Below are 25,503 nucleotides of genomic sequence, written 5' to 3'. Positions count from 1 at the left end.
AAATTCAGGCTACATCTATGGTAGTCGTTCTACTGCTCACCCATGTTCACAATTCTCCTTTTCCCGGGCACTTAACCCTCTAACTCCCTTGAAGTGAGAGGTGGCATGTGACTGGCTTTGGACAATGCGATGTAAGTGAAGTCTGTCACTTAAGCACTGGGGCAGTTAATGTAGATGCAAAGCTGATGGAGCCTCCAAGAGCCCAGGTCCTCCCGTGAAGGGTGATGAGCAACAAACTTTTGTTATGTTAAGCCCCTGAGATTTGGGGTTGTTACTGAAGCATAGCCTGATACAATGTGAAAACTGTTCCTGCCCCTCCCCCCAAAAAAAGAGTTTATATTTTTATGCAAAATGGAATTAGGATCCAGGCTCTGGTCATTATAAACAAGATTTTCACTTATGTGAGTGTCCAGGGCGCTGGAGAGTCCTGAAGGGTTCTGGACAACTGTTAAGTCATTCAAGACTCCTTAACCCTAACCGGTTTGGCTCAGTGGATAGAGCGTCAGCCTATGGACTGAAAGGTCCTGGGTTCGATTCTGGTCAAGGGCATGTACCTTGGTTGCGGGCACATCCCCAGTGGGAGGTGTGCAGTAGGCAGCTGATCAATGTTTCTCTCCCATCGGTGTTTCTAACTCTCTACCCCTCTCCCTTCCTCTCTGTAAAAAATCAATATATATAATATAAATATATATATATATTTTAAATGACCCCTTAACACCCTGCTCATCCCAATCCTCAACCACTGTGGCAACTCTAACACTCTCCCCACCAATTCCCCACTCAAAACACCGCCTTCAGGAGCCAGCCAGGTCCTGAAAACCAGCGAAGGGGCTAGACCAAGATGCCTGGAGACACCCCAAGGGGCAGCCATTGTCCACTCTAGCTGTTCACTGCCACCAGGAAATATACCCGGCAGTGCCGGGTCTTCCGATGTTTCAAGAGAAGCCCGAAGTCCAGATGTTTGGCAAGGGGATGGGGGCTGGAGGGGAAAGAGGGTATAGGGGGATAAATGCTGAGAAAGAAAAAAAAGTTAAAATTTTAAAAGAAAAAAATCAGTTTTGAAAGTCCAGATTTTTATGCAAAATCTTTTAATTTCTAAATATCTGCAACAATTTACAATATTTGAATTTAAGGCCCTGACCGGTAGCTCAGTTGGTTTAGAGCCTTGCCCAGTACACCAATGTTGTGGGATCCATCCCGTCAGGGCCCATGCAAGAATCGACCAATGTATGCATATGTAGGTAAATCAATGCCTCTCTCTCTCTAAAAAAATCAATCAATATTTTTAAATTTAAGCACTTTGGGAGTCAACCCAAACAGTTCTAGTTTGCTGAGGCCACAAGCAGCACTTTGCAAAAAAAAAAAAAAAAAAAGGTCAACTGTTAGTGAAATTTGGGTTTCTATTTTGTCAAATTTCCTTCGTTTCCAAGTGACAAAATAGCCGGTAACTCTTACAAGGGCAGAGCCCTGGCCCACGCCCCGCGGTTGGGTCAGTCACACCGCGGCGAGCGTCCGCCCCGTGCTCCTCCCGCAAAACCTCCCTGAACCAGGAGGCGGGTTCTGTCGCTGTCCCCACTTGACTGACAGCACAATCCGAACCCTTTGCTTTCCGTCCCACCGGGGTGCTCTTTCCTGCCAACCTGCTGTATTTAATTAATTTTTTTTTAAATCCAAAAATCCTGTTTCCTGCCTCTCCTCTTCGTTTCCTTTCCCGCTCTTTCTAGGGCTTGTCCTGAAGACTGCTGCGGAAAAATGACGAAGTAGAAAAAGGAAAATATGAACTGAAAATAAAAAAGAGGAACTCGTGTCCCAAAGAAAACGAAGTCGGGGGGCTGTGTTCCAGGCCGGGCTGGGCGGACCCCGAAAGGGGAGAAAGCCCAGGTACCCGCCCTCACACAGCCCCCGCGGGTGCGACGGCGGGCGCTGCTCAGGTTATGGCGGTGCCCCCCACCCCCCCGCCCCCCAAACCTGCCGGGAGCGGGAGCGAGGAGAGGAGAAAGACGCGCCCAAAGGAAAGCCGGACAGCCAGGGCGCCGACGCTGACGCCGCTCGCCCGCCCGCGGGAGGCGCCACCCGCGCGGCCACGTGACGCGACCACGTGACGCGGCCAAGATGGCCGCCAGCAGGGGCGACGGCGGCCCGGCGGAGTGGGGGCCGGGGCCGGAGCCCGGAGAAGACTTCGAGGTAGTGGACAGGAGCCAGCTGCCAGGCCCGGGGGACCTGCCGAGCGCGGCGAGGCGGCGGGCGGCGGCGGAGGGCTGGTCCGCGCCCATCCTGACCCTGGCGCGCCGGGCCACGGGCAACCTGTCGGCCAGCTTCGGGAGCGCGCTGCGCGCGGCCGAGGGGCCGGACGGCGCGGAGGGCGCGGCGCGCGCAGGTAGGCCAGTGGGGGGCGCGGCCCCGGGGTGCGCGGCCCCGGGGTGCGCGGCCCCGGGGTGCGCGGCCCCGGGGTGCGCGGCCCCGCGTTCCCGGCGGAGGGGTGGGCCGCGACGTCGCGGGTCGGGAGCCGCCGGCCGGGCCTCGCTGGGGGAGTTCCCGTCTGACTGGTCCTGTTTGCTCCGCTCCGTGGCCGCGCCCAGATGAGCACGTGGGCTTGGGGGCGGGTGTGGGCTCCCACGTGCGTTCCCACAACAACACCCTTACTCTCCTGGTGAGCTTTAGGAAGTTGTTTGCTAAACATCTGTGTGAACTTCAAACGTACTTGGTTAGTGACTCGGGGCTGTTCTCTGCCCGCCCGCGCGCTCCTGCAGGTGTGGCCGCCCCGGGACTCCGCGCGGGCGGAGCTGGGGTGCGGGTGCAGGCGAGCCGGAGCGCCACGCTTCCCAGCCTGAAAGTTGGGACATGTCTTTTTTTCGCCCCATGATCTCATAGTCCTTACAGCCCTTGTCGTCTAGAAGCGTTTGAGCACCTTTGTGAGGAGAATGGGAACCTGACCAGTGTGACTTTCTGGGCTGCGGGTGGCTGGGGGCTGCCGGTTGCATGGCGGTGAGAGCGTTTTCTTCTCCCCGGGAAGGGTGTGGGACCCCGCTGGCCGCGGGGCTCCGCTCCCTAAAGAGTCCGTGTGCCCGGGAGGTTTCCTGACCGGGCCCTATCCCCCGGTAACTTTGCTGTAGAAGTCACACTGACCCCGGAATCGTGAATTGTGAAAATTTCAGGGGTTAAGAGAAATTGAGTCAAGTTTAAAATTGGGCTTGAGATTCTGGCAACGGAAAGTAGTTCTGGAAGGTAATGAGAAAGGCTGTTCAGCCCAGATTTCTGGTTCCCACAAGCCTGCCAACTTTGTGCAGTCCCTGCTGTTGGTCTACCCCCACGCACTGGCAGTCCTGAGAGCGAGGCCTGGGTCTCCTGGGGCCTCTCAGATGGTTCATGGCATGTAGTAAGCAAATAAATTCGTCGGGGCCTAGCACACAAATGCATACAGGGTTGGGGAAAAGTATGTTCATATGGAAAATAATACAATGATTAATAAATAATAATACAAGAATAGCCCTAACCGGTTTGGCTCAGTGGATAGAGCGTCGGCCTGTGGACTGAAAGGTCCCAGATTCGATTCCGGTCAAGGGCATGCACCTTGGTTGCGGGCACATCCCCAGTAGGGGGTGTGCAGGAGGCAGCTGGTCGATGTTTCTCTCTCATGGATGTTTCTAACTCTCTATCCCTCTCCCTTCCTCTCTGTAAAAAATCAATAAAATATATTTTAAAAAATAATAATAATACAAGAATAAATTAAACTTTTTTACGACTTTAGCCAATTATCTAGGTCAGCCCCCACCCCTCCTAGGCATCCACCCTTCTAGAAACCACATATAAGGAACGATGTAAAAAATAAAATTTCGAGGCTTGATCAGAAAAAAAAAAAAAAAAAGAATAAACTTTTGTGTACTTACAACTGTAAACCTACTTTTGCCCCACACTGTATTTGAAAAATACTTGTTTTCCATTTATGGTAGATGAATAATAGCCAACACTTATTGTGCTTCCTAAGCGGCAGATTTTATCTTAACTCTACATGCGTTAATTCATTTTATCTTCACAATACTACCTGATAGCAGGACTGGCTTCATGGTGTACAGCCGATGCAGGCTGTGGCTAGTGTGGTCACCCAGGACTGGCTCTGAGCAGTGCCCCATGCTTGAAATCCTCAGTAATTATATCTCTGAATTTGTGTTTTGTAAGTGAAGTCCCGTGGAGCAAAGGAGCATGTGGGGAAGCGGGGCCTGGAGCTGGGCTCATGTGTGGTTCCCCCTTCCACTGCCTCCTTGGGACAGGTTCTCAGCCCCCCCCCCCCCCCCCGCCTCCCCCGGCCCAGTAAGGACTGCCCTGGGGCTTGTCTCTACCCCTCCCTGACGCTACTCCATGACCACTGCTGGCCTGGGGTGGGGGTGAGGGTGAGGGTGAGGGTGGGTGGGTGGAGGTCACACCTTCTGAGTCTCAGGGCAGGGCAGTCAGGCTGGCAGCACCACAGCATACTAGGCAGGCAACTGGGCAGGGGCCTCACACCACCCCAACCAGACAAGACTGTCCCTGCAGGAAGTTGTGATGCCTTAGACCAGTGGTTCTCAACCTTCCTAATGCCTCGACCCTTTAATACAGTTCCTCATGTTGTGGTGACCCCCAACCATAAAATTATTTTCGTTGCTTCTTCATAACTAACTTTGCTACTGTTAATGAATCGTAATGTAAATATTTGTGTTTTTCGATGGTCTTAGGCTCTACAGCAGTGGTTCTCAACCTGTGGGTGGCAGGATCGCCTAAGACCATCGGAAAACACAAATCTTTACATTACAATTCATAACAGTATCAAAATTACGGTTATGAAGTAGCAACGAAAATAATTTTATGGTTGGGGGTCACCACAACATGAGGAACTGTATTAAAGGATCACGGCATTAGAAAGGTTGAGAACCACTACCTTAGACCCTATGAAGGGGAGATTGACGTCCTCGTCTCTGCCCATGTAGCCAGCCCCAGGTAATAGGTACCATTATTCTCCCCTTTTTATAAAGAGAGAAACTGAATTAAAGAGAAGTAACTTGACCCGGTTACTTAGACATGGCAGAGGCAGTATCAGAACCAAGACATCTGCCTCTCGAGACCATGCTCTCAGTCAGAATACCTCAATGCCTCGACGCCTCTAATTTTATAAGTAAACTAGAGGCCTGGTGCACGAAAATTCATGCACCGTGGTGGGAGGGTCCCTCAGCCCGGCCTGCCCCCTCTCACAGTCCGGGAGCCCTCAGGGGATGTCCTATTGACAGCTTAGGCCTGGGGAGCGGGCCTAAGCCACAGTCTGGCCTCCCTCTGCGGGAGGCAACTGGGCCGATCAGGGGAAGGTGCCACCCCCATCACCCTGCTGCTGCTGCCACTGCCGGCCATCGCAGCCACCTGCCCTTGGCCCTTGCAGCCGCCCCGGCTTTGTCCGGAAGGACGTCTGGAAGACATCCAGTCTATCCAGTCTAATTAGTATATTACCCTTTTATTAGTATAGACTAGTGGCCCAGTGCATGAATTCATGCATATTGAAAGGAAATTAATTAGAAGAAATATTTTAATATTGCTCTTCGCCCTTTCTTTATAATAGAAGTGTCAACTAAAATCACGATCAATAATGACAGATCAAAATACACGCATGCGATTGGTGCCAGTGAAAGCTTTATATGTATCACACATGTGCGTGTCAACTTAGCCTTTTATAGATATAAGAATAAACTTGCTTAATTAGACCTGCTTTCTGATTTAGCTAAACTTTTTCCAGCCTAACTTCTCTTTCAGGTAATTGTCAGCAACACAGTAGTAAATATCAACACAAAGCAGATTATTATTGTAGATCACGCAGGGAGAACAATGGGTAATATATTTAACAGCAGCAGTGTTTGACTATATTCTGCACAGTGAGAAAACCTGAAGTCATTTTCAAGGTCCACCATTTCTTACTTCTTTACAGTTGGGTCAAGTTTCTAAGCTTTCTAAATCTCCATTTTCCAGCTAATGAAAAGAAAATAGGATTCCACCGAGTCTCCTATCTACCTACTCCAGGACTTCTGTAAGGATCAAATGAGATGAGGCACAGGAAATTGCTTCACAGACATTTGGTTAGAGTGTGAAATGTTTGCACCTGGCTATAAAGGAAGTCTTGTTCTGGGCTGAAGAAACTCCAAGGAGGCTAGTCACTAGGGAGAGGAAGCCAGGCGTTGCTACGTGACATCATTACCCGGCGCCCACAGTGACCATTTCCAGGCTGGGCTGGGCTGTGGGCCGCATTTTGCGCCATGGGGTCTTGGCAGTGTTGGCTGCGATTTGGTGGGGTGTCACTCCAGGGTGGTGGTGGGGCCTGTGTCCCACTTGGGGAAAGCCAAGTGTTGGTTTGTTGGCGCCGGGTTCATGGTACCAGCCAGTGTGTGTCGTGGCAGCTCCTGCGTTGAACGTCGCCCCCTGGTGGTCAGTGCATGTCATAGTGACCGATCGGACACTTAGCATATTAGCCTTTTATATATATAGACTAGTGACCCAATGCATGGATTCGTGCACATTGAAAGGAAATTAATTAGAAGGTGGCCGGCGGGGTGGGACTGGGTGAGATGGGCCAGGCATGCCCTGGAGCCAACCTCCTGCTGTCCCTCCCTGGCCAGCTGCACCTGGGGTGGTACCGTGGCTTGAGAGGCATCTGTGGAGTGAGCGGGGTCCCTCTGGTAGGTGGGGTTCCCTTAGCCTGGCCTGCGGGGATCGGGCTGAAACCGGCTCTCCAACATCCCCCAAAGGGTCCTGGAGTGTGAGAGGTGTGGAACGCAAACACAAGTGTGCAGTAAACCAGATTTGGGGCCGACAGTGCCTCAGCAACAACATAACCCACAGCCGAAGGTGGAATCATGTGGCCACGCGAGGAATCGGGCTCCCTTCTCTCTGGTTTTGTGGTGCGTCACCCGAGAACTGCCGCTGCCAAGTCACTGCAGCTCGGCAGCTCCTGCATTGAGCATCTGCCCCCTGGTGGTCAGTGCGCATCATAGCGACTGGTCGGACAGTCAGACACTTAGCATATTAACCTTTTATATATAGATTGCCATAACATATACATATGGATTTTTTAATTAGACAATTTATAGAAAATATTATGTAAATAACTGCCGCTCAGATCTGGTAAAAATTGTGAACATGGGTTACCAAGGACCGAAATGTGGGGAGGAGCTGGGAGGAGCTGTGTAGCGAATCCCCAGGGTGACCTGGATTTGAAGCTCTCCAGTAGGACAGGAATGGGGGTAGGGAAAGGAAATGGACCCATGCACCCTGGGCATCACACTCGGCAGAGGCCTCAAAAAATCAGGTTCAGAGAAGACAGCAGCATCCTCCCCGCTTCCCCCCCAAGCCAGGGCCTGCTCATTCCTCTCTTTCCCCTTGATCTGCTTCCACAAGCAGTGAGGACAGAGCTTTCTCAAAGGAAGTGGTGAAGAGCAGAGATCCAACTTGAGCAGCACTCTTGCCAGATAAAGTTATTTTTGTGATAGAGGTTAAAGGGAAATGAGGTAGAATGTTGTGGAGTGCTCTGAATATCTCTTACGATGCTGTCCTGTGTCGGGCCTGGTAGCACAGCACGCCACAGTGATCCCCATTGCATTCGCATTGTTGTCTTGTTTTTTGGGGGGATTGTTTTTTCTTAAGATAATAAATGTGCCTGGTAAAACAACAACAACAAACATACAAAAGAAAACCCGTGGAGAGGAATTCCTCCATCCCAGCAACTGTTCCTGTGGCACGTCCCTTCATCTCCACACACAATTCTCACACAACCACAGGGCATACACACAAGGTTCCTCCTCCTAAAGAATGAATAACAAAACACACATGTTTACAGAATTAACGTGCCCAGCACAATGTCTTGCACGTGGGTACTTACTGAAGAAGGCACTCTTTGATTTTAAAATTGTATATTTGCCATTGGGTAGGTGGTAGGTATGCCTTTCTCTGTTTTCTTCCATGACAAATTTTATTTTGTGGTGCAACTTTTTCCAAAGGGAAGCATGATGCTTTTTCCCCTTTGCATTGCTGACCTCCTTAAATTAGCCATTGACATAAGTATAAATTAGGGAAGTGTAAAAACCGTTTTCTTCTTTGTCGGTGTCAGATGACACCATACTGTAAGATAAAATACTTCAAGAAACCAAAGGGCTACTCAACTAAAACTTACATCTACCTGTAAGAATCTAGTCCTTTCACTATCAAATTCAGAACCCAACAAAAAACCCCGTTCAGCCCCCTCCCCCTCCTGAGTACTTACTCTCTCTACCAGATGTTACAACACTGGCAGCCCTTTGAGCTGTTTGAGGCTGCTGGTTTGTATTTTTTTCTATCTTGAAGGTGTAAAAGCATTTTTAAAATGTTTGTTGGTTTTTAGGCAATTGGCAGGTTTTACATAAAAATGCAGGACCCCAGTTTCTGAAACCTCTACTGATAGCATTTCTCCAGCAAGAGGGTCTGAAGCTCAGCCCCTCTCTGCTGTGCTCATTTAGGTCACAGGCCCGCCCTTCTAAAGGGGTCACGGTTGAGATCCCTGATTAGACCACTTATTTGGCAATCCCATAAGTGTAGAATTTTGTGACATTCTGTGTGTTGTGTTGAATTATTATTAATGAAGCTTAGAGATGTGAAAAGCATGGCCAAGGTCACAAACCTAGTAAAACTGAGAGATAGACCAGGTTGAAGATCCTCCCACTCCAATTTTCCATAATTCTAAGTCGAGCATGTGTGGGAATAGGTGACTCACCAACCAGAGGTGGATGAGTTGGCTGCAGTGCACTGCCATTCCCAGCCACAGTGGTGGGAGCCGCTGCCACCCCAGCACTGACCACCTAAACACTAGTCTCCACGTTTTTTGCTCACATGACCCCCTAAAGAAACGTCAACTTTTTTTTTATTACTTTAGAGAGAGGAAGGGGACACACACACAGAGAGAGAGAGAGAGAGAGGAACATCAATTTGTTGTTCCACTTATTTATTTATTCATTGGTTGTTTCTTGTACATGCCCTGACCCAGGTTTGAACCCGCAACCTTGGTGTATCAGGATGATGCTGTAACCAACTGAGCTACCCAGTCAGGGCAAGAAACTCCAACTTTTAAAGTTGACATATAAAGTTCTTCATCATAATTTTAAAGTTTAGAATACGTTTTCAGGCTCATTATAAATGTTGACTTTCTGAAATAAAACTATTACATCACTTTTAAGTGTGTCAAGTGGTATGTAAATACCTTAATGATTTGATAACACTAGCATTCATCTTAAGAATAAACATGTTTTTTAATATTTAAAAATTTTACATTTTTCCCTTCTTTTACCCCTTGAACTTGAATTCCCATTCCACTTTCATATGCTTTATAATTTTTTATTGGTCATCCTATCATATATCTCAGCCAAAAATATGTAAATAAAAATTTTTTTTAACTATATTTTATTGATTTTTTACAGAGAGGAAGGGAGAGGGATAGAGCGTTAGAAACATCGATGAGAGAGAAACATCGATCAGCTGCCTCCTGCACACCCCCCACTGGGGATGTGCCCGCAACCAAGGTACATGCCCTTGACCGGAATCGAACCCGGGACCCTTCAGTCCGCAGGCCGACGCTCTATCCACTGAGCCAAACCGGCCAGGGCTGTAAATAAAAATTTAATAAACTTTTCTTGTGACTAAAGCTCTAAGTGTATAAAAAATTTTTCTTCTGGAATGTACCATTAAAACTATTGGTGATGATAAGTCGATACAAGGAATTTAAATATAATTTTATAAATAATCATACATATGTTTTTCATGGCATTGTCACTCTTTTATTTTTTTTGCTGTATTTCATGTGCTTTTTTATTTTTAAATTTAATAAACCTTTATTGTTCAGATTATTACAATTGTTCCTCTTTTTCCCCCCCATAGCTCCCCTCCACCAGGTTCCTACCCCACCCTCTGCCCTTACCTCCCCCCCACTGTCCTCATCGATAGGTGTACGCTTTTTGTCCAGTCTCTTCCCGCACCCCCACTCCCCTTTTCCCCCGAGAATTGTCAGTCCACTCCCTTTCTATGCCCCTGATTCTATTATATTCACCAGTTTATTCTGTTTATCAGATTTTTTATTCCCTTGGTTTTTAGATTCACTTGTTGATAGATACGTATTTGTTGTTCATAATTTTAATCTTTATCTTTTTCTTCTTCTTCCTCTTCTTAAAGAATACCTTTCAGCATTTCAAATAATTCTGGTTTGGTGGTGATGAACTCCTTTAGCTTTTTCTTATCTGTGAAGCTCTTTATCTGACCTTCAATTCTAAATGATAGCTTTGCTGGGTAGAGTAATCTTGGTTGTAGTTTCTTGCTGTTCATCACTTTGAATATTACTTGCCACTCCCGTCTGGCCTGCATAGTTTCTGTTGAGAAATCAGCTGACAATCATATGGGTACTCCCTTGTAGGTAACTAACTGTTTTTCTCTTGCTGCTTTTAATATTCTCTTTGTCTTTTACTCTTGGCATTTTAATTATGATGTGTCTTGAATTCCTTTTGTTTGGGGTTCTGTGTGCTTCCTGGACTTGTAAGTCTATTTCTTTCACCAGGTGGGGGAAGTTTTCTGTCATTATTTCTTCAAATAGGTTTTCAATATCTTGCTCTCTCTCTTCTTCTGGCACTCCCATAATTCGGATGTTGGTATGCTTGAACTTGTCCCAGAGGCTCCTTACACTATCTTAATATTTTTGGATTCTTTTTTCTTTTTGCTTTTCCGGTTGAGTGTTTTTTGCTTCTTTGTATTCCAAATCTTTGACTTGATTCTTGCAATCCTCTAGTCTGCTTTTAGGTCTCTGTATAATATTTTTTACTTCAGTCAGTGTATGCTTAATTTCTAGTTGATCCTTTTTCATATTCTCGAGAGTCTTGTTAAATTTATCGGCCTTTTCTAGGAAATTCTTGAAAAACCTTATAACCGTGGTTTTGAACTCTATATCCAGTCGTTTGTTTTCCTCCATTTCCTTCATTTGTGACCTGTTTATTTGTCTCCGCATTTTAGCTGTTTCCCTGAGTTGATGGAGTGGCTTTGTGTGCTAGGTGTCCTATAGGGCCCAGTGGCTCAGCCTCCCCAGTTACCTGAGGTGGACACGCTTGGTGTGCCCCTTTGTGGGCTGTGTGTGCAGTCTTGTTGTAGTTAAGCCTAGATTGTTGTTGGTATCACTGCGGGGAGTTGACCTCCAGGCCAATTGGCGGTGAGGATCAGCTGTGTCTCCGCTGGGAGAGCTTCTGTGCTCAGCTTGGATGGGGCGGGGTCTCAGGGTGGAGCAGACAACCTTGGTTTCCCGTCAGCCCCGCCCTAAGAGGCCCCTGTGTCTCAGTGTCCCTTGGCAATGGCTGCACGCACCCCTGAGAGAAGGCTGCTCTCGAGTTTCGCCCGCTGCCAGACAGTCCAGTTTCTCCCCGAATGAGTCTGGGTACCCAAAGTTTCACCCGGAACTGGAGTTCAGTGCAGTCGGGAGGTTTTGTTTCCCTCCCGAATGAGAAAGCTAGCCACGCACTTGCTGCCCGCCCTCTCCGCGCACCGCAAGTAAGCCAGCTGTGTATTCAGCTGCCCGCCCTTTCCACGCATGGGTCTCCGCACCTCTGTCTTCCACAGCTCCTCTGAGTCTCAGTGTCCTTTTCTCATTCTTCCTAGTTGTATAATTTCCACTCAGCCAGCTTTCCAGTGGTTCTGGACGATGTCCGCTCTGTCTTCCAGTTGCAGTTTTGAAATTGCTGTGCAAGGCAGCAGTATAGGTGTTTACCTATGCCGCCCTCTTGTGTTTTTTTCTTCATGTGCTTTTTAAATATATACATATATATTATTGATTTCAGAGAAGAAAGGAGAGGGAGAAACATCAATGATGAGAGAGAATCATTGATCGGCTGCCTCCTGCACACCCCCTCATGGGGATGGAGCCCGAAATCCCGGCATGTGCCTTGACTGGGAATCCAGCCGTGACCTCCTGGTTCATAGGTCGACACTCAACCACTGAGCCACACCGGCCAGGCTCATGTGCCTTTCATTCTACATAGTCGATACGGCAGTGGTAGTTGGGGTGATCTGTTCCTAATTCCTTCAGGGTCAGACCGACTCGGAGCCATTGCCTCTCTTTTAAAAAACATATATATTTTTATTGATTTCAGAGAGGAAGAGAGGAAGGGAGAGATAGAAACACCAATGATGAGAATGATTGATTGGCTGCCTCCTGCACGCCCCCTACTGGGGATGGAGCCCACAACCCAAACATGTGCCCTGACTGGGAATTGAACCCTGACCTCCTGGTTCATAGGTCAATGCTCAACCACTGAGCCACACCCGGTGGGCAGGCACAATTGCCTCTGTTAAGATGAGCTAAATGGTATTGATTTTTTCATTAGCATGTATCTATAGATGAATATATATGATTTACTGATAAAATGTGATAGGACTCAGCATCAATTTTATTCCAGATTTTTTGTTTTTATGGATGTTATCCCTGAGAAACCTGGTTCATATAAATAAGAAATATAGATAGTTTTGTTAGAGCATTGTTGCTCAAGTCTTTGAACTCCTTCTAAGTTATATGCCCCAAATCACATTGATCTACTGTCAGTAATTTTTTTTCAAAGCAAATGAAAATCATCTGACTTGCAAGAGAGGATACAACTTGCAAGTGTTCCCCCCACCCGCTAGACCAGGTTTCCTTAACTAAGTGCAATAAAGCAGAAAGGTTTTATATTTTTATTTCCTTTGCCCATTATCCATTTCATTAGTTTCAAATGTGTAAATGTAATACATAGGATTCTCTCAAAATTTAAAAATAATTAAATATCTCAACCTCTGGGAAGTTTTCCAACAAAGGCTTTACCAAGACTTATCTAATGATAATTATGCTTGTAATTCTTTTATGTACTTAGTTATCTTGTTTAACCCAGAACACTCAAAATGGTTGGGGACATCTAAATATTATTTCATCACACCTTTACCGATACAATATTTTTTTACCAAAAGACTTATTTTATGTGTACTTCAAAGCCATTTTCATCAAAAACTTGGAGCTACAGTTTGGCTCATTTAATTTATGAAACATGTCCATGGAGTTAATGGCACATCCTAGAGTATTGAGGCTAGCAGAAAATAATTATTTATAATTGGGGGGGTGTAATTTTCTAAATTCAGGACACCCAGCAGAGGGCTAGAAGTGTTCCCCTCTCCCCCTAGACAGGTTTCCTTAACTAAGTGCAGGAAAGCAGTGAGGGATTGGAAGCTCCTCATGTTGGTGACTTAATCATCACAGGCGCTCCACCACCCTGTGGTGTGTGGGACTGTGTGGGACTTTGCACCCAGACCAGTGCATCAAGAGGATAGGGAGTGAATTCTTCTGTGGAATGGGAGGAGAAAAAGTGCCTGTGAAACAGGAAGGTCTGTTCATGGGTTTCCTTAAAACATCTGGGCTTGCCTCGCCCTCTGCAAGACTTCCTGGATAAGTATTGCAATTGGAAGACCACTAGTTTATAGACCGGGCCCATCTTCTGTAAGGTTAAATCTTTACAAATTGTTTCTATGGTTATTGGTTTATTCAGGGTGACTCCCCTTGATAAGGTTTTATAATTTTAAAAAATTCTTGATTTCAGAGAGGAAGGGAGAGGGAGAGACAGATAGAAACATCAATGATCCACTGCCTTCTGCACTCCCCCCACTGGGAATCGAGCCCACAACCCAGGCATGTGCCCTGACTTCCTGGTTCAAAAGTCGATGCTCAACAACTGAGCCATGCTGGCCGGGGAGGTTTTATAATTTTTATTTCCTTTGCCCAGTATCCATTTCATTAAAATTGTCAAATGTAGAAATATAATACATAGGATTCTCTCAAAATTTAAAAATAATTAAACCACCGCCAACCCAAGTGCTTTCCACAACCAGGATGAAATGTTCAGACGGAGTGTCCTTTCCCAGAGCTAGTCTTAGGTTTTGCAGAGAGTGGAGAATATTTAGTCCCACCCAGGCTGTCTCAAGTCTCAATAATATTTACTTACTTAATGCCTTTATTATATAATTTAGTCATAACTTCATTACTTTCAATTTAGCTAACATATATATGCCCTTTTAACTGTGTCCATATTAATTAATGCTCATAAAGGAAAAACAGGCAAGCAAAGGATTAACACCCGGAATATACAGGTCAATCCATGTTAAGACTTAACAAACAATTCGGAGATTATGAATTTAACGATTAAGCTCAGTATAGTAATCAGACAACTGCAAACTAAAAAAACGGTAAGTCCCCCGCCCCATTTCCACCTGCAGACCTTAGGCGAGGGTCGGTGCAGGATCGGAGCGGCGCGGGGCAGAGGGAGGATGACGCCGGGCGCAGAGGGCACCCCCCCTCTTTCCTCCCCCCCCCCCCCCCCGCAGAGGGCACCCCCCCTCCTCCCCCCGGCCTGGGGAGTTTTCTGGTCGCGACTTGTAAGAGTTGAAGGTCTAGCTTTGCGCAGTGGCGGTATCGTAGCCAATGAGGTTTATCTGACACGCGATTATTGCTAATTAAAAAATAAGAAGTTGAAGGTCTACATTTTTACCAAGTTTCTGTGATAACAGTTTCCTGGGTTTGAGGGGACAGTTGGCACGCATCTGTCCTGGATATCTAATACTGATTGAACACAAAGTTTTTAAACCTCAAAACAAAGCGACAAGGTTAATGGCATTGAAATGGAAAGGCAGCTGAGTTTATTTTAACGGTTTTGTTTACAAAACTCATAACTGTCCGCTCATTGTGGACGAAAGGGGGGCAGCAATTTGAATGGGAGTCCAGAACCGAGCGGCAGGTGCTTCCCAGAAGGAACGCGGACGGCACCTTCACGCCTTCACGCCGAAGAGCCGGCTCCAGACCCCCTCCGGGCCCAGGGGGCACCCGCGCCCGACGTGACGCCCGCGCGGGCTGTGGGCGTGGCCTCTCGGGTTCGTCCAATAGGCACGTCCGCGGGCGAACACGTTCTCCCGCTTGGGGCGGGGCTTCCTGCTGCTTGCGCCTTTCAGGTGGGCGGAGAATAGAACGCTGCGTGCGGGAGGCCAATCTCAAAACCACCCAAGAGAGGCCGCTCCTCTGCTGTCTGACGCCGGGCCAGGCGGTCCTGGTGCGGCTGTGACCTCCGGGGGTCAGGTGACTGCGGACCCGTTATCCGCACGTTTGCACCCCGCGCTGACCGCCTGCCTCCCACCTGGCTGGCCTTGCCATTGTTGTCCCGCATCCAACCTCCTCGCCCGGAGCACACGCAGTCCACTGACAAAGCTATCCCTGCTTCTGCCCCGCAGCTTCCAAGTGCCAGATGATGGAGGAGCGCGCCAACCTGATGCACATGATGAAACTCAGCATCAAGGTCTTGCTCCAGTCCGCTCTGAGCCTGGGTCGCAGCCTGGATGCGGACCACGCCCCCTTGCAGCAGTTTTTCGTGGTGATGGAGCACTGCCTCAAACATGGGCTGAAAGGTGAGCCTGGGGCGTCCGGGGCTCACAGCATGTAGTCATCAGTGCAGAACATTGTTCTGGGTGCTAGGATAACAGCAATGTACAAAACACAAGCCCCTGCCTGCAAGATGGGACATTCTTGAGCCATGCTGTCCAGTAAAAATAGTCATGCAAGCCAGCTGTGCAATTTTTTAAAATATATTTTTATTGATTTCAGAGAGGAAGGGAGAGGGAGAGAGATATAGAAACATCAATGATGAGAGAGAATTATTGGCTGCCTCCTTCACGCCCCCCACTGGGGATCAGGCCTGCAACCCAGGCATGTGCCTTTGACTGGAATCGAACCCGGGACCCTTCAGTCTGCAGGCCAATGCTCTATCCACTGAGCCAAACCAGCTAGGGCCAATTTTTAATGTTCTAGTACACATTTTTTAAAAATTAAAAGAAACAAATAAAATTAGTTTTAATGATATATTTTATTGAACTGAATATATCCAAAATATTGTGATACATAATCAGTATTTAAAAGCCTTACTAATGAGATATTTTGCATTCTTTTTTATACTAAGGCTTAAAAATCCGCTGTGTTTTACATTTACAGCATGCCTCAATTGCACTAGCATTTGAACAAGTGTTCAGTAGCACATGTGGCTAGTGATAACCTTGGACAGCACAGTTCCAGACCAGGAGGTAGATGATAAATGCAGGAACAAACCAACGTAATTATAAAATGCTACAAATTCAAGGAAGCAAAATGGGTTAAATGATAGAGAATCCAAGAGAAAACCTTTCAGCTGGGGTAAAGGGAGACAGTTTTTCTGGGGAGGTGAAATGTCAACCGAGACATACAGGAGAGGGAGGAGTCAATCATGTAAAGATTAGGGGAAAGCAAAAATCAGAAACAAAAAACAGGTTAAGGGTCCTGAGTGGGACCACCCTGGCCTGAGGAAGAGATCAGGTAACTAAAGGGTGCTGAGAGGAGGAAAGTAGGACGGGCTAGAACATGTAGGCCTTTACAGGCGAAGAATTGGGTTTTATTCTGAGAGTACTGGGAAGATTTTAAGCAAGGGCAAACATGACCTGATTTCCATTCATAAAAGGCCCCCAGCAACGTGGAATGCAGATTGAAATGTGACAATATTAGGAGCAGGGAGACTCATTAGGAGGTTCTTGCAGCAGTTCAGGTGATGTCCATTTGGAATTAAGTGTTGATTTTGGCATCAGGTAGGAAGGAGAAAGGGGAAGGACTTCACAAGGGATCATGTTTTATCTCCTGGGCAGTAAACAACTTGGAGAAAGAGCATGGTAGGTACATCAGAGAATCCGTTTCCAGAAGAAGGGAGAGCTCATTTGTTACTTGGCTCTCCCAGTCCTCAAGACTAAATCTGAAGCATTTATTTGGTTTTTGGAAGAGAGACCATGGACCCCTGAAGACATTTTGCAACCTATTCTTATAACTAACACTTTTGTTTTCCCTTTTAGTTAAGAAGAGTTTTATTGGCCAAAATAAATCTTTCTTTGGTCCTTTGGAGCTGGTGGAGAAACTTTGTCCAGAAGCATCAGATATAGCCACTAGTGTCAGAAATCTACCAGAATTAAAGTGAGTAAGAAGTCATCACACTGACTTGATATTTAGAAAAACTTACCCATTTCTCAATTCCTTGCTGATAAAACATTTCCTAATTTCAAACAAAGTGCATGAGCCACATTCAGGGACAGTGCCTGGCTGGTATGGCTCAGTGGTTGAGTGTCGACCCATAAACCAAGAGGTCATGGTTGGATTTCCAATCAGGGCACACACCCAGATTGCAGGCTCGATGCCCAGTGGGGGGGCATGCAGGAGGCAGCCAATCGATGATTCTCATTCATCATTGATGTTGCTCTCTCTCCCCCCTCTTCCTTCCTCTCTCTGAAATCAATTTTTTTTAAAAAGAAAAGGAAGAAAAATTTAAGTATTAAACTGTACATACTGTTCTGTAGGCGTTTTATTCCCATTTCATATTAGATTTTAGACCTCTTTCCATATCAGATACTCATCCACATCACTTTTGAAATGGGCACAGCTTTATGTTATCTAGCTCATATGTTTAACGCCTCTGGGCTTCGTCTTCCAGTGCTCATCCTCCAAAGAGTGCAGTGGTGACCATCCCCAAGCGTCCCCTGTACATTCTGGTCACTTCCTGAGGCTGTATTCCTAGATGTAGGACTTGGATAACCAGCCATCACCAACCTGCCTGCTGGAAGAGTTGTGACCGTTTACACCCCCACTGAGCAGCCTGTGTTAGTATCCATTTTCCACAACATCCCAACATTAGATACCTTTTTCCCTGTATTGTTTTCTTCCCTTTTACTCTGGTTCTTTTTCCCCTCATCATTTATTTTTGGGGGGCAGTGGGGTTACGGGGGTGTTCAGAGCCTTTTGCGTTGATGAAGTTAGATGAGCCCTGAGGTCACTGGGGTGCACAGCCAGGCTGTGGCCCTAAGAGTGCCCCTGGGTGCAGACACTGTGACAGCGGGGCCTCTGTGCTCCTGAGTGTCACAGTGCACTTACTCTGCACAAAAAGAACCGTGTTTTCCTTAAGCAGTGTGAGGTCTGTAGTAGGGAGGCTTTTTTCCTTTTTCTCATGTTTAAAACAGGCCTTTTCAAGTTTGCACCTTTGAAATTGGTTGTACAACAATGTGAATGCACTTAACATTACCAACCAATACACTTGAAAAGATAAATTTTATTTCATATGTTTTCTACCACAATTTTTTTAAAATATATTTTTATTGATTTCAGAGAGGAAGGGAGAGGGAGAGAGAGATAGAAACATCAATGATGAGAGAGAATCATCAATCGGCTGCCTCACCCTAGCTGGTTTGAGACAACCAGCCTAGCCTAGGGGTCCCCTACGCCTAACCTAGGCAACCGCTAACCTAGCCTAGGGGACCCCTAGCCTAGCCTGAGGACTGAAGAGTCTAGGGTTCGATTCTGGTCAAGGTCACATGCCCGGGTTATGGGCTTGATCCCCAATGGGGGGTGTGCAGGAGGCAGCCGGTCAGTGATTCTCTCTCATCATTATTGTTTCTATCTCTCTCTCCCTCTCCCTTCCTCTCTGAAATTAATAAAAATATATTTTAAAAAGCATTGGCTGCCTCCTGCACGCCCCATATGGGGATTGAGCCTACAACCCAGGTATGTGCACTGACCAGGAATTGAACCGTGACCTCCTAGCTCATAGGTCAACGCTCAACCATTAAGCCACGCTGGCCAGGCCACAATTATTTTTTAATTGCATCTTTGAGCTAATGCCTCAGACACCTTGTGAGACTTCAACACTTTAACAAGCACTGACGATGTTGTGTATTAATCTTTGAAAGAATATTTATCATTCTATAAAGCTAATCTAATATTTCCTGGTTCCTGTGAAATTTTATCAATACACACAAAGTTTTATCAGATTATATTTGTTCTAGGAATCAGATTTGTGGCTTAAGATTTTCTTCCTCTGTTGTCAAAATAAAAAAACACACACACATGCCCATGATACAAAATTCAAACAGTACCCAGAGGTATATAGTGAGCTAACTGCCTTCCCTGACATTGTGCTCCCTCGACCCCCAAAGCAGCTATTCTTACCGAGTTCTCTGTATTCACAAGCGGGAATGTGTGTACCTCTTGGGCTAACTTGTCTTTGTGTTTTGTTTTATTGTTATTATCCTATATAATAAAGAGGTGATATGCAAACTGACCATCACTCCAACACACAAGATGGCCGCCCCCATGTGGACACAAGATAGCCAGCAGGGGAGGGCAGTTGGGGGGGACCAGGCCGGAAAGGGAGGGCAGTTGGGGGCGACCAGGCCTGCAGGGGAGGGCAGTTGGGGGCGACCAGGCCAGCAGGAGAGAGCAGTTAGGGGCGACCGGGCCTGCAGGGGAGGGCAGTTGGGGGCGACCAGGCCGGCAAGGGAGGGCACTTGGGAGGGACAAGGCCTGCAGGGGAGGGCAGTTGGGGGTGACCAGGCCGGCAAGGGAGGGCAGTTGGGAGGGACAGGGCCTGCAGGGGAGGGCAGTTGAGGGGGACCAGGCCTACAGGGAAGGGCAGTTGAGGGGGACCAGGCCTGCAGGGGAGGGCAGTTGGGGGCAATTGGGCTGGCAGGGGAGCAGTTAGGCGTCAATCAGGCTGGCAGGGGAGTGGTTAGGGGGTGACCTGCCAGAAGCGGGTGATCAGGCTGGCAGGCAGAAGCGGTTAGGGGCAGTCGGGCAGGTAGGCAGGCGAGCGGTTGGGAGCCAGCAGTCCTGGATTGTGAGAGGGATGTCCGACTGCCCGTTTAGGCCCGAGTGGGATCGGGCCTAAACAGGCAGTCGGACATCCCTCAAGGGGTCCCAGATTGGAGAGGCTGCAGGCTGGGCTGAGGGACAAACCCCCCGCCCTTGCCATACACGAATTTCGTGCACCGGGCCTCTAGTCCCATATAATAAAAGGCTTGTATGCAAACGACCGAATGGCAGAACGACTGGTCGCTATGATGCACACTGACCACCAGGGGGCAGATGCTCAATGCAGGAGCTGCTCCCTGGTGGTCAGTGCGTTCCCACAGGGGGAGCACCGCTCAGTCAGAAGCTGGGCTCACGGTGGTGGGCCTGAGCCGTCAGTTGGACATTCCCCGAGGGCTCCCGGCCTGCAAGAGGGCACAGCTGGGCTGAGGGTCCTATCCCCCCCCCCCCAAAGTGCATGAATTTCGTGCACCAGGCCTCTAGTTATGCCATAACAGTTTGTTTCTCTGTTTGAATTCTAGGACAGCTGTGGGAAGAGGCAGAGCTTGGCTTTATCTTGCACTCATGCAAAAGAAACTGGCAGATTATCTGAAAGTGCTGATAGACAATAAACATCTCTTAAGGTAGTTCATCACCTATCTTTGCTTGTCTTGCTTTGAATTAAAATAAGAGTCTATAATGTATAGAGCTTTTATTCAAATTATTATTAGTCATAAATATTTTCTGGCTTAGTTTTAAAAGTTCTATTCATTTTTTTGAGCACGGATATCTGAAAGTTGATATGAATGGCTGAAGATTTATATGAATTTTCATTTGTAAAAGTCATTTTAAAGATAATTCTTCAAAAATACCTAAAATTAGGTAGTTGACAGTATAATCCATTAAATGTCAGCAAAATTGTATTTATTAGATTGGATAATGACAGGGAAAAATTATTTTCGGACTAAATGCTTTTTGTAATATCTTACCGATTTTAGGATTCCATATCCAATTTATAAAATTTTATCTCTTAGCATCAGTAAAGACTGATTAGCTATCTCTGAAATTTGACTGGTTCATATTTTTTTAATATATTTTTATTGATTTCAGAGAGGAAGGGAGAGGGAGAGAGAGATAGAAACATCAGTGATGAGAGAGAATCATTGATTGGCTGCCTTCTGCCCACTCCCTACTGGGGATTGAGCCCACAGCCCAGATACATGCCCTTGACTGGAATCAAACCTGGGACCCTTCAGTCTGCAGGCCAATGCTCTGTCCACTGAGCCAAACCAAGTAGGGCTGACTGTTTCATATTTGATATTTATAACTATAAGCAAAAATAATCATTATGAAAGGAATTTTCTCTAGAATATAGGCATTCATAAGGGAAAAATCTCTCTAGAGTTAATTCTTTTATCTAATTGAGATAAAAATAAATTTTATAGTATGGCCTGCTACTCCAAATTTTTCATTGTTTTCAAGTCATGGTTTATTGTTGAATATTCTTTACATGATAAATACGGATTTCAAGTATGTCATGTCCTTTGTACTCTGAGCACAGTTACGATGAGTAACTTTGAGTTACAGATTTTGTCTAAAAAACTGATTCTTAAGATAGTAAGTTCACACACACACGCACACACACGATGGTAAATTAGCAGATCAATGGTGACCAGAAGCAGTCAGAGAGGGGCTGACGTCCCACTGCAAACAGCCGCGGTGGCTGCTGTCAGGAAGTAGGAGCAGCCAGTGTCGCTCCATGGGACATGTGGGAGAGGGAAGAACTTGATTCTTGGGTGTGGGAGTTGTTCTCAGCAATATGGAAGAAGGAGCCGGAAGGGACAGGAGGGGCAGATGGTCAGGAATGTAGGAGCCAAGAGGAGATGAGAAGGGCTGGGGTCCAGGGTCCAAATGGCAGAGTTCTCCATAGACCAGAGGCAGGAGGAGGCCTCTCTACGCCATAGGAAGGAGAGAGGCCAGAGGAGAAACAGCAACTTGCAGCAAGAGAGGGAAATGAAAGGGAAGGAAGTTCACACAGGGAGCTGCTGGCAGTCAGGCCATGAGCTGAGAGGTGGGAAGGCAGGTTGGGGTGGGGAGAAGGGGTGGTGATGACATTCCTGAATGGCTCCCCTGGCCACCAATCTCTTGCAGTGAGTTTTATGAGCCAGAGGCATTAATGATGGAGGAAGAGGGGATGGTGCTCGTCGGTCTGCTGGTGGGACTCAATGTTCTTGATGCCAATCTCTGCTTAAAAGGAGAAGACTTGGATTCTCAGGTAAAGCGGGGATTTGGATCCTGATGGAATGACTTCTCTAGGCCAGGGATTTTATGTAGGATCTGCAGACAGTGCTGAACCTCAGGCAGGCACAGTGGGTGTCTGACCGAAGGCTGTGCTGGGGTAGACAGGGAAGCACTGGGGAAGCGTGAAGAAAGCTGGGCAGGGGCGCACAGAAAGCACGCATGCTTGTGAGTAGGAAGAGCTCTCCAAGGCTGGAGCCCAGATGCTCCACAGGGAGGTGAAGGTGAAGGCTGGGTTCAGATGCTGGGCCACCGGTGTCAGGCTGAAGGCTTTGAGAAGCTCTTGGAGGTTTTTAGGCAGTGAAATGATCAGGTCAGAGCTTGAGAACAATCAGTCTCACATCCAGGCCATGAGTTAGAAGTGGCCAAGAATAGACACAGTAAAACATTGAGCTGACAGGCCTACAAGTCCAGAAGGTTGGATGAGAAGTGGGGAGAGAGAGTCAGGAGAGGTTTGGGAAGTCAGGTTAATAGAATGAGGCACAAATGAAAGTAGTAAGTAAGGTACAGAGAGGTGGGGCACCCGCTTAGGATGGGAGCAGGTGACCAGGGTTGAGGCCTAAACTCCTGGTGCCTGAGCGGGACAGACACCCTGACCATCCCTCCCTTGACCCCTCTTCAGGGCAAGAAGGGCCTTCTGCCCGCCACATGTTTAGACCTGAAGACTCTAAAGCTTCCCTAATCCCTCCACACCCAGGTCAGCTTTTTTTTCCCCCAGTAGTTTTGTTGTTTTTGTGTATTGAACAAATTTTTTTAAATACAGAGGTATGTTTTTGCCCCAGCTGTTTTGGCTCAGTGGATAGAGCATTGGCCCACAGACTGAAGGGTCCCGGGTTTGATTCCAGTGAAGATCCTGGCCGTGGTCGGGGTGGGTGCGGGAGACAACCTATCAGTGTGTATCTCTGACATCAATGTTTCTCTCTGTGTGTCTCTCCCCCTCCCTTCCACTCCCTCTAAAAATTAATGGAAAAATACCCTGGGGTGAGGATTAACAAAAAAATATCCTATATAATAAAGAGGTAATATGCAAATTGACCATCACTCCAACACACAAGATGGCCGCCCCCATGTGGACACAAGATGGTCACCACAAGATGGCCAGCAGGGGAGGGCAGTTGTGGGCGATCAGGCCAGCAGGGGAGGGCAGTTAGGGGTGACCAGGCCTTCAGGGGGGGACAGTTGGGGGCAACAGGCCTGAAGGCGAGGGCAGTTAGAGGTGACCCGGCCTGCAAGGGAGGGCAGTTGGGGGTGACCAGGCCTGCAGGGGAGGGCAGTTGGGGGGGGTCCAGGCCTGCAGGGGAGGGCAGTTTGGGGCGACCAGGCCTGCAGGGGAGGGCTGTTGGGGGTGATCAGGCCTGCTGGGGAGGACAGTTAGGGGCTACCAGGACGGCAGGGGATGGAAGTTAGGGGTGACCAGGCTGCAGGGGAGGACAGTTCGGGGCAATCTGGCTGGTAGGGGAGGGCAGTTAGGGGTGACCAGACTGGCAAGGGAGGGCAGTTAGGGGTAACCGGGCCAGCAGGGGAGGGCAGGTGGGGGCACTGCGGCCTGCAGGGGAGGATAGTTAGGGGCAACCAGGCTGGCAGGGGAGGGCAGTTAGGGGCGATCAGGCCAGCAGGAGAGTAGTTAGGCATCGATCAGGCTGGCAGGGGAGTGGTTAGGGGGTGATCAGTCTGGCAGGCAGAAGCAGTTAGGGGCAATCAGGTAGGCAGGCAAGCGAGTGGTTGGGAGCCAGCTGTCAAGGAGTCCCAGATTGGAGAGTGTGCAGGCTGGGCTGAGGGACACACACATCCCCGCCCCCGTGCATGAATTTCATGCACCGGGCCTCTAGTAAATAAATAAATAAATACAGAGGTGTATTTTTGAAAAGAAACTAAATATCACACATAATCCTATTACTCAGAGATAACTAATTCAGTGTTACATTTTGGTATGTGTAACAGATTTGTTGTTCCACTTATTTATGCATTCACTGGTTGATTCTTGTATGTGCCCTGACTGGGCATCGAATCCGCAACCTTGGCGTATTGGGGACGATGTTCTAACTAACAGTTACCTGGCCAGGTCAAGTATTTTTTTCATGTTTTATTTGCCATTGATGGTTCGGCTTTTGACTACCTGTTTATATCCTTTTCCCATTTCTCTGAGTTTTTCCCCCTCCTCACCCTCCCAATCCCCAGTTTCTCAGAGCGGATTTTCTCTGTAGAAATTTTTTGGGGCAATCAATTTTAATGGACTTTCCTTTATACTTTTTAAAGTATTGTGCTTAGAAAGTCCTTCCCCACCTAAAAATTATTTTTTAAATCAACTGTATATTTTTTTACATTTAAATAATCTCCCTGTCATTTGTTTTAACATAGTGTGCAGTATGAGTCTAGATTTCTTTACTAGTGGTAAACCAGTTTTCTGAATATCATATATGATATATTATTTTTCTACTAATTTGAAATCCCATGAGGACCAGGGTCTTCACACTTTCAGGGTTTCTTTTTTCCTGCAAATTTTGGACCAAAGTTTTCTGTTTTTCATCTGCCTCTTACGGTGGGACAACAGCCCTCGAGTCTCAGCTGTCTCCTTTGCCTTGTGCAGTCCTGCCCTCACAGGGTCCTCGGGGCTTCCCTCTGCACAGACCAGACTCCCCGAGGGCTGGCCCCGCCCTCTTCCCCATCCTGGAACCCTGAGCTTCCTTGTCTGGGTGGGGACAAGGGTATAAACATTTATTTATTTTTTTTTAGGGTACAGACATTTATAAATTGTTATACGTTACACGACATGAGGGGCAGTAAATGGAGTTTTTTTATGGTGACATGGATGTATATTTTGATATCAATTACAGGCTCAGTATTGTTAATGCGGAGGGAATATGGCACATTCCATTGCCCGCCTGAGGCTTGTAATGTGGAAAGAACTGAATTAAAGTGATTTTATAACAACTTTGCCTTTGCCCCAGGTTTTCTGCTCCTGTTGTTGAAGGCAGTTTGGCCAGTCTGTACTGGATTTTGAATAAACTCTGTATCCTGAAAAAAAAAAAAAAAAGAAATTCCATCTTTATTATGTGTGAAATATCTAAAATACACTGAAGTTTATTTCTGGACTCTGTTTAGTCTCTGGATCTCTTTATTCCTATACCAGTAGCACAGTCTTTTAATTTCTAGAGCCATATATATGTGTTGTTGTTGTTGTTTTGCTTTTGGGGTTTTTTTGGTTTTTATTTTAATCCTCACCTGAGGATATTTTTCCCATTGTTTTTCAGAAAGAGTAGAAGGAAGGGATGGAGGAGGGGAGAGAGAGAGAGAGAGAAACATCAATGTGAGAGAGATACATTGACCGGTTGCATCCTGCACATGCCCCAACCTGGGGCAGAGAGCGAACCCGCATCCAAGGTTCATGCCCTTGACTAGGAATTGAACCCGCAACCCTCCAGTGCACAGGCAATGCTCTAACCATTGAGCACACCAGCCAGGGCCCACATGGTTTGTTTTATACTCTAGTAGTTCACCTCTTGCCT

General features: G+C 47.2%; 1 protein-coding gene and 1 pseudogene across 2 annotated transcripts in view; both read left to right on the top strand.

Annotated features, from left to right (window-relative positions):
• Positions 1–1,687: 1,687 nt before the first annotated feature.
• Positions 1,688–25,503, top strand: part of RUFY1 (RUN and FYVE domain containing 1) — a 62,509-nt gene continuing 38,693 nt past the window's right edge. Inside the window, exons 1-5 of one of the 2 annotated variants that reach the window (XM_054717124.1) lie at positions 1,688–2,377; positions 15,307–15,480; positions 16,942–17,059; positions 20,242–20,343; positions 21,851–21,974. In XM_054717124.1, the coding sequence (XP_054573099.1) occupies positions 2,113–2,377; positions 15,307–15,480; positions 16,942–17,059; positions 20,242–20,343; positions 21,851–21,974 (783 nt within the window). In that variant the 5' untranslated portion in view covers positions 1,688–2,112. The remainder of the gene's footprint in view (positions 2,378–15,306; positions 15,481–16,941; positions 17,060–20,241; positions 20,344–21,850; positions 21,975–25,503) is intronic. The other variant, XM_054717123.1, reaches the window with a different exon arrangement.
• Positions 14,478–14,552, top strand: LOC114228745 (U4 spliceosomal RNA; annotated as a pseudogene).

The sequence above is a fragment of the Eptesicus fuscus genome, chromosome 6 (genome assembly GCF_027574615.1).
Source record: "Eptesicus fuscus isolate TK198812 chromosome 6, DD_ASM_mEF_20220401, whole genome shotgun sequence".
Taxonomy (NCBI): Eukaryota; Metazoa; Chordata; class Mammalia; order Chiroptera; family Vespertilionidae; genus Eptesicus; species Eptesicus fuscus.
The sequence above is the reverse complement of the archived record's forward strand: the minus strand, read 5'-3'. Positions and strand labels throughout refer to the sequence as shown.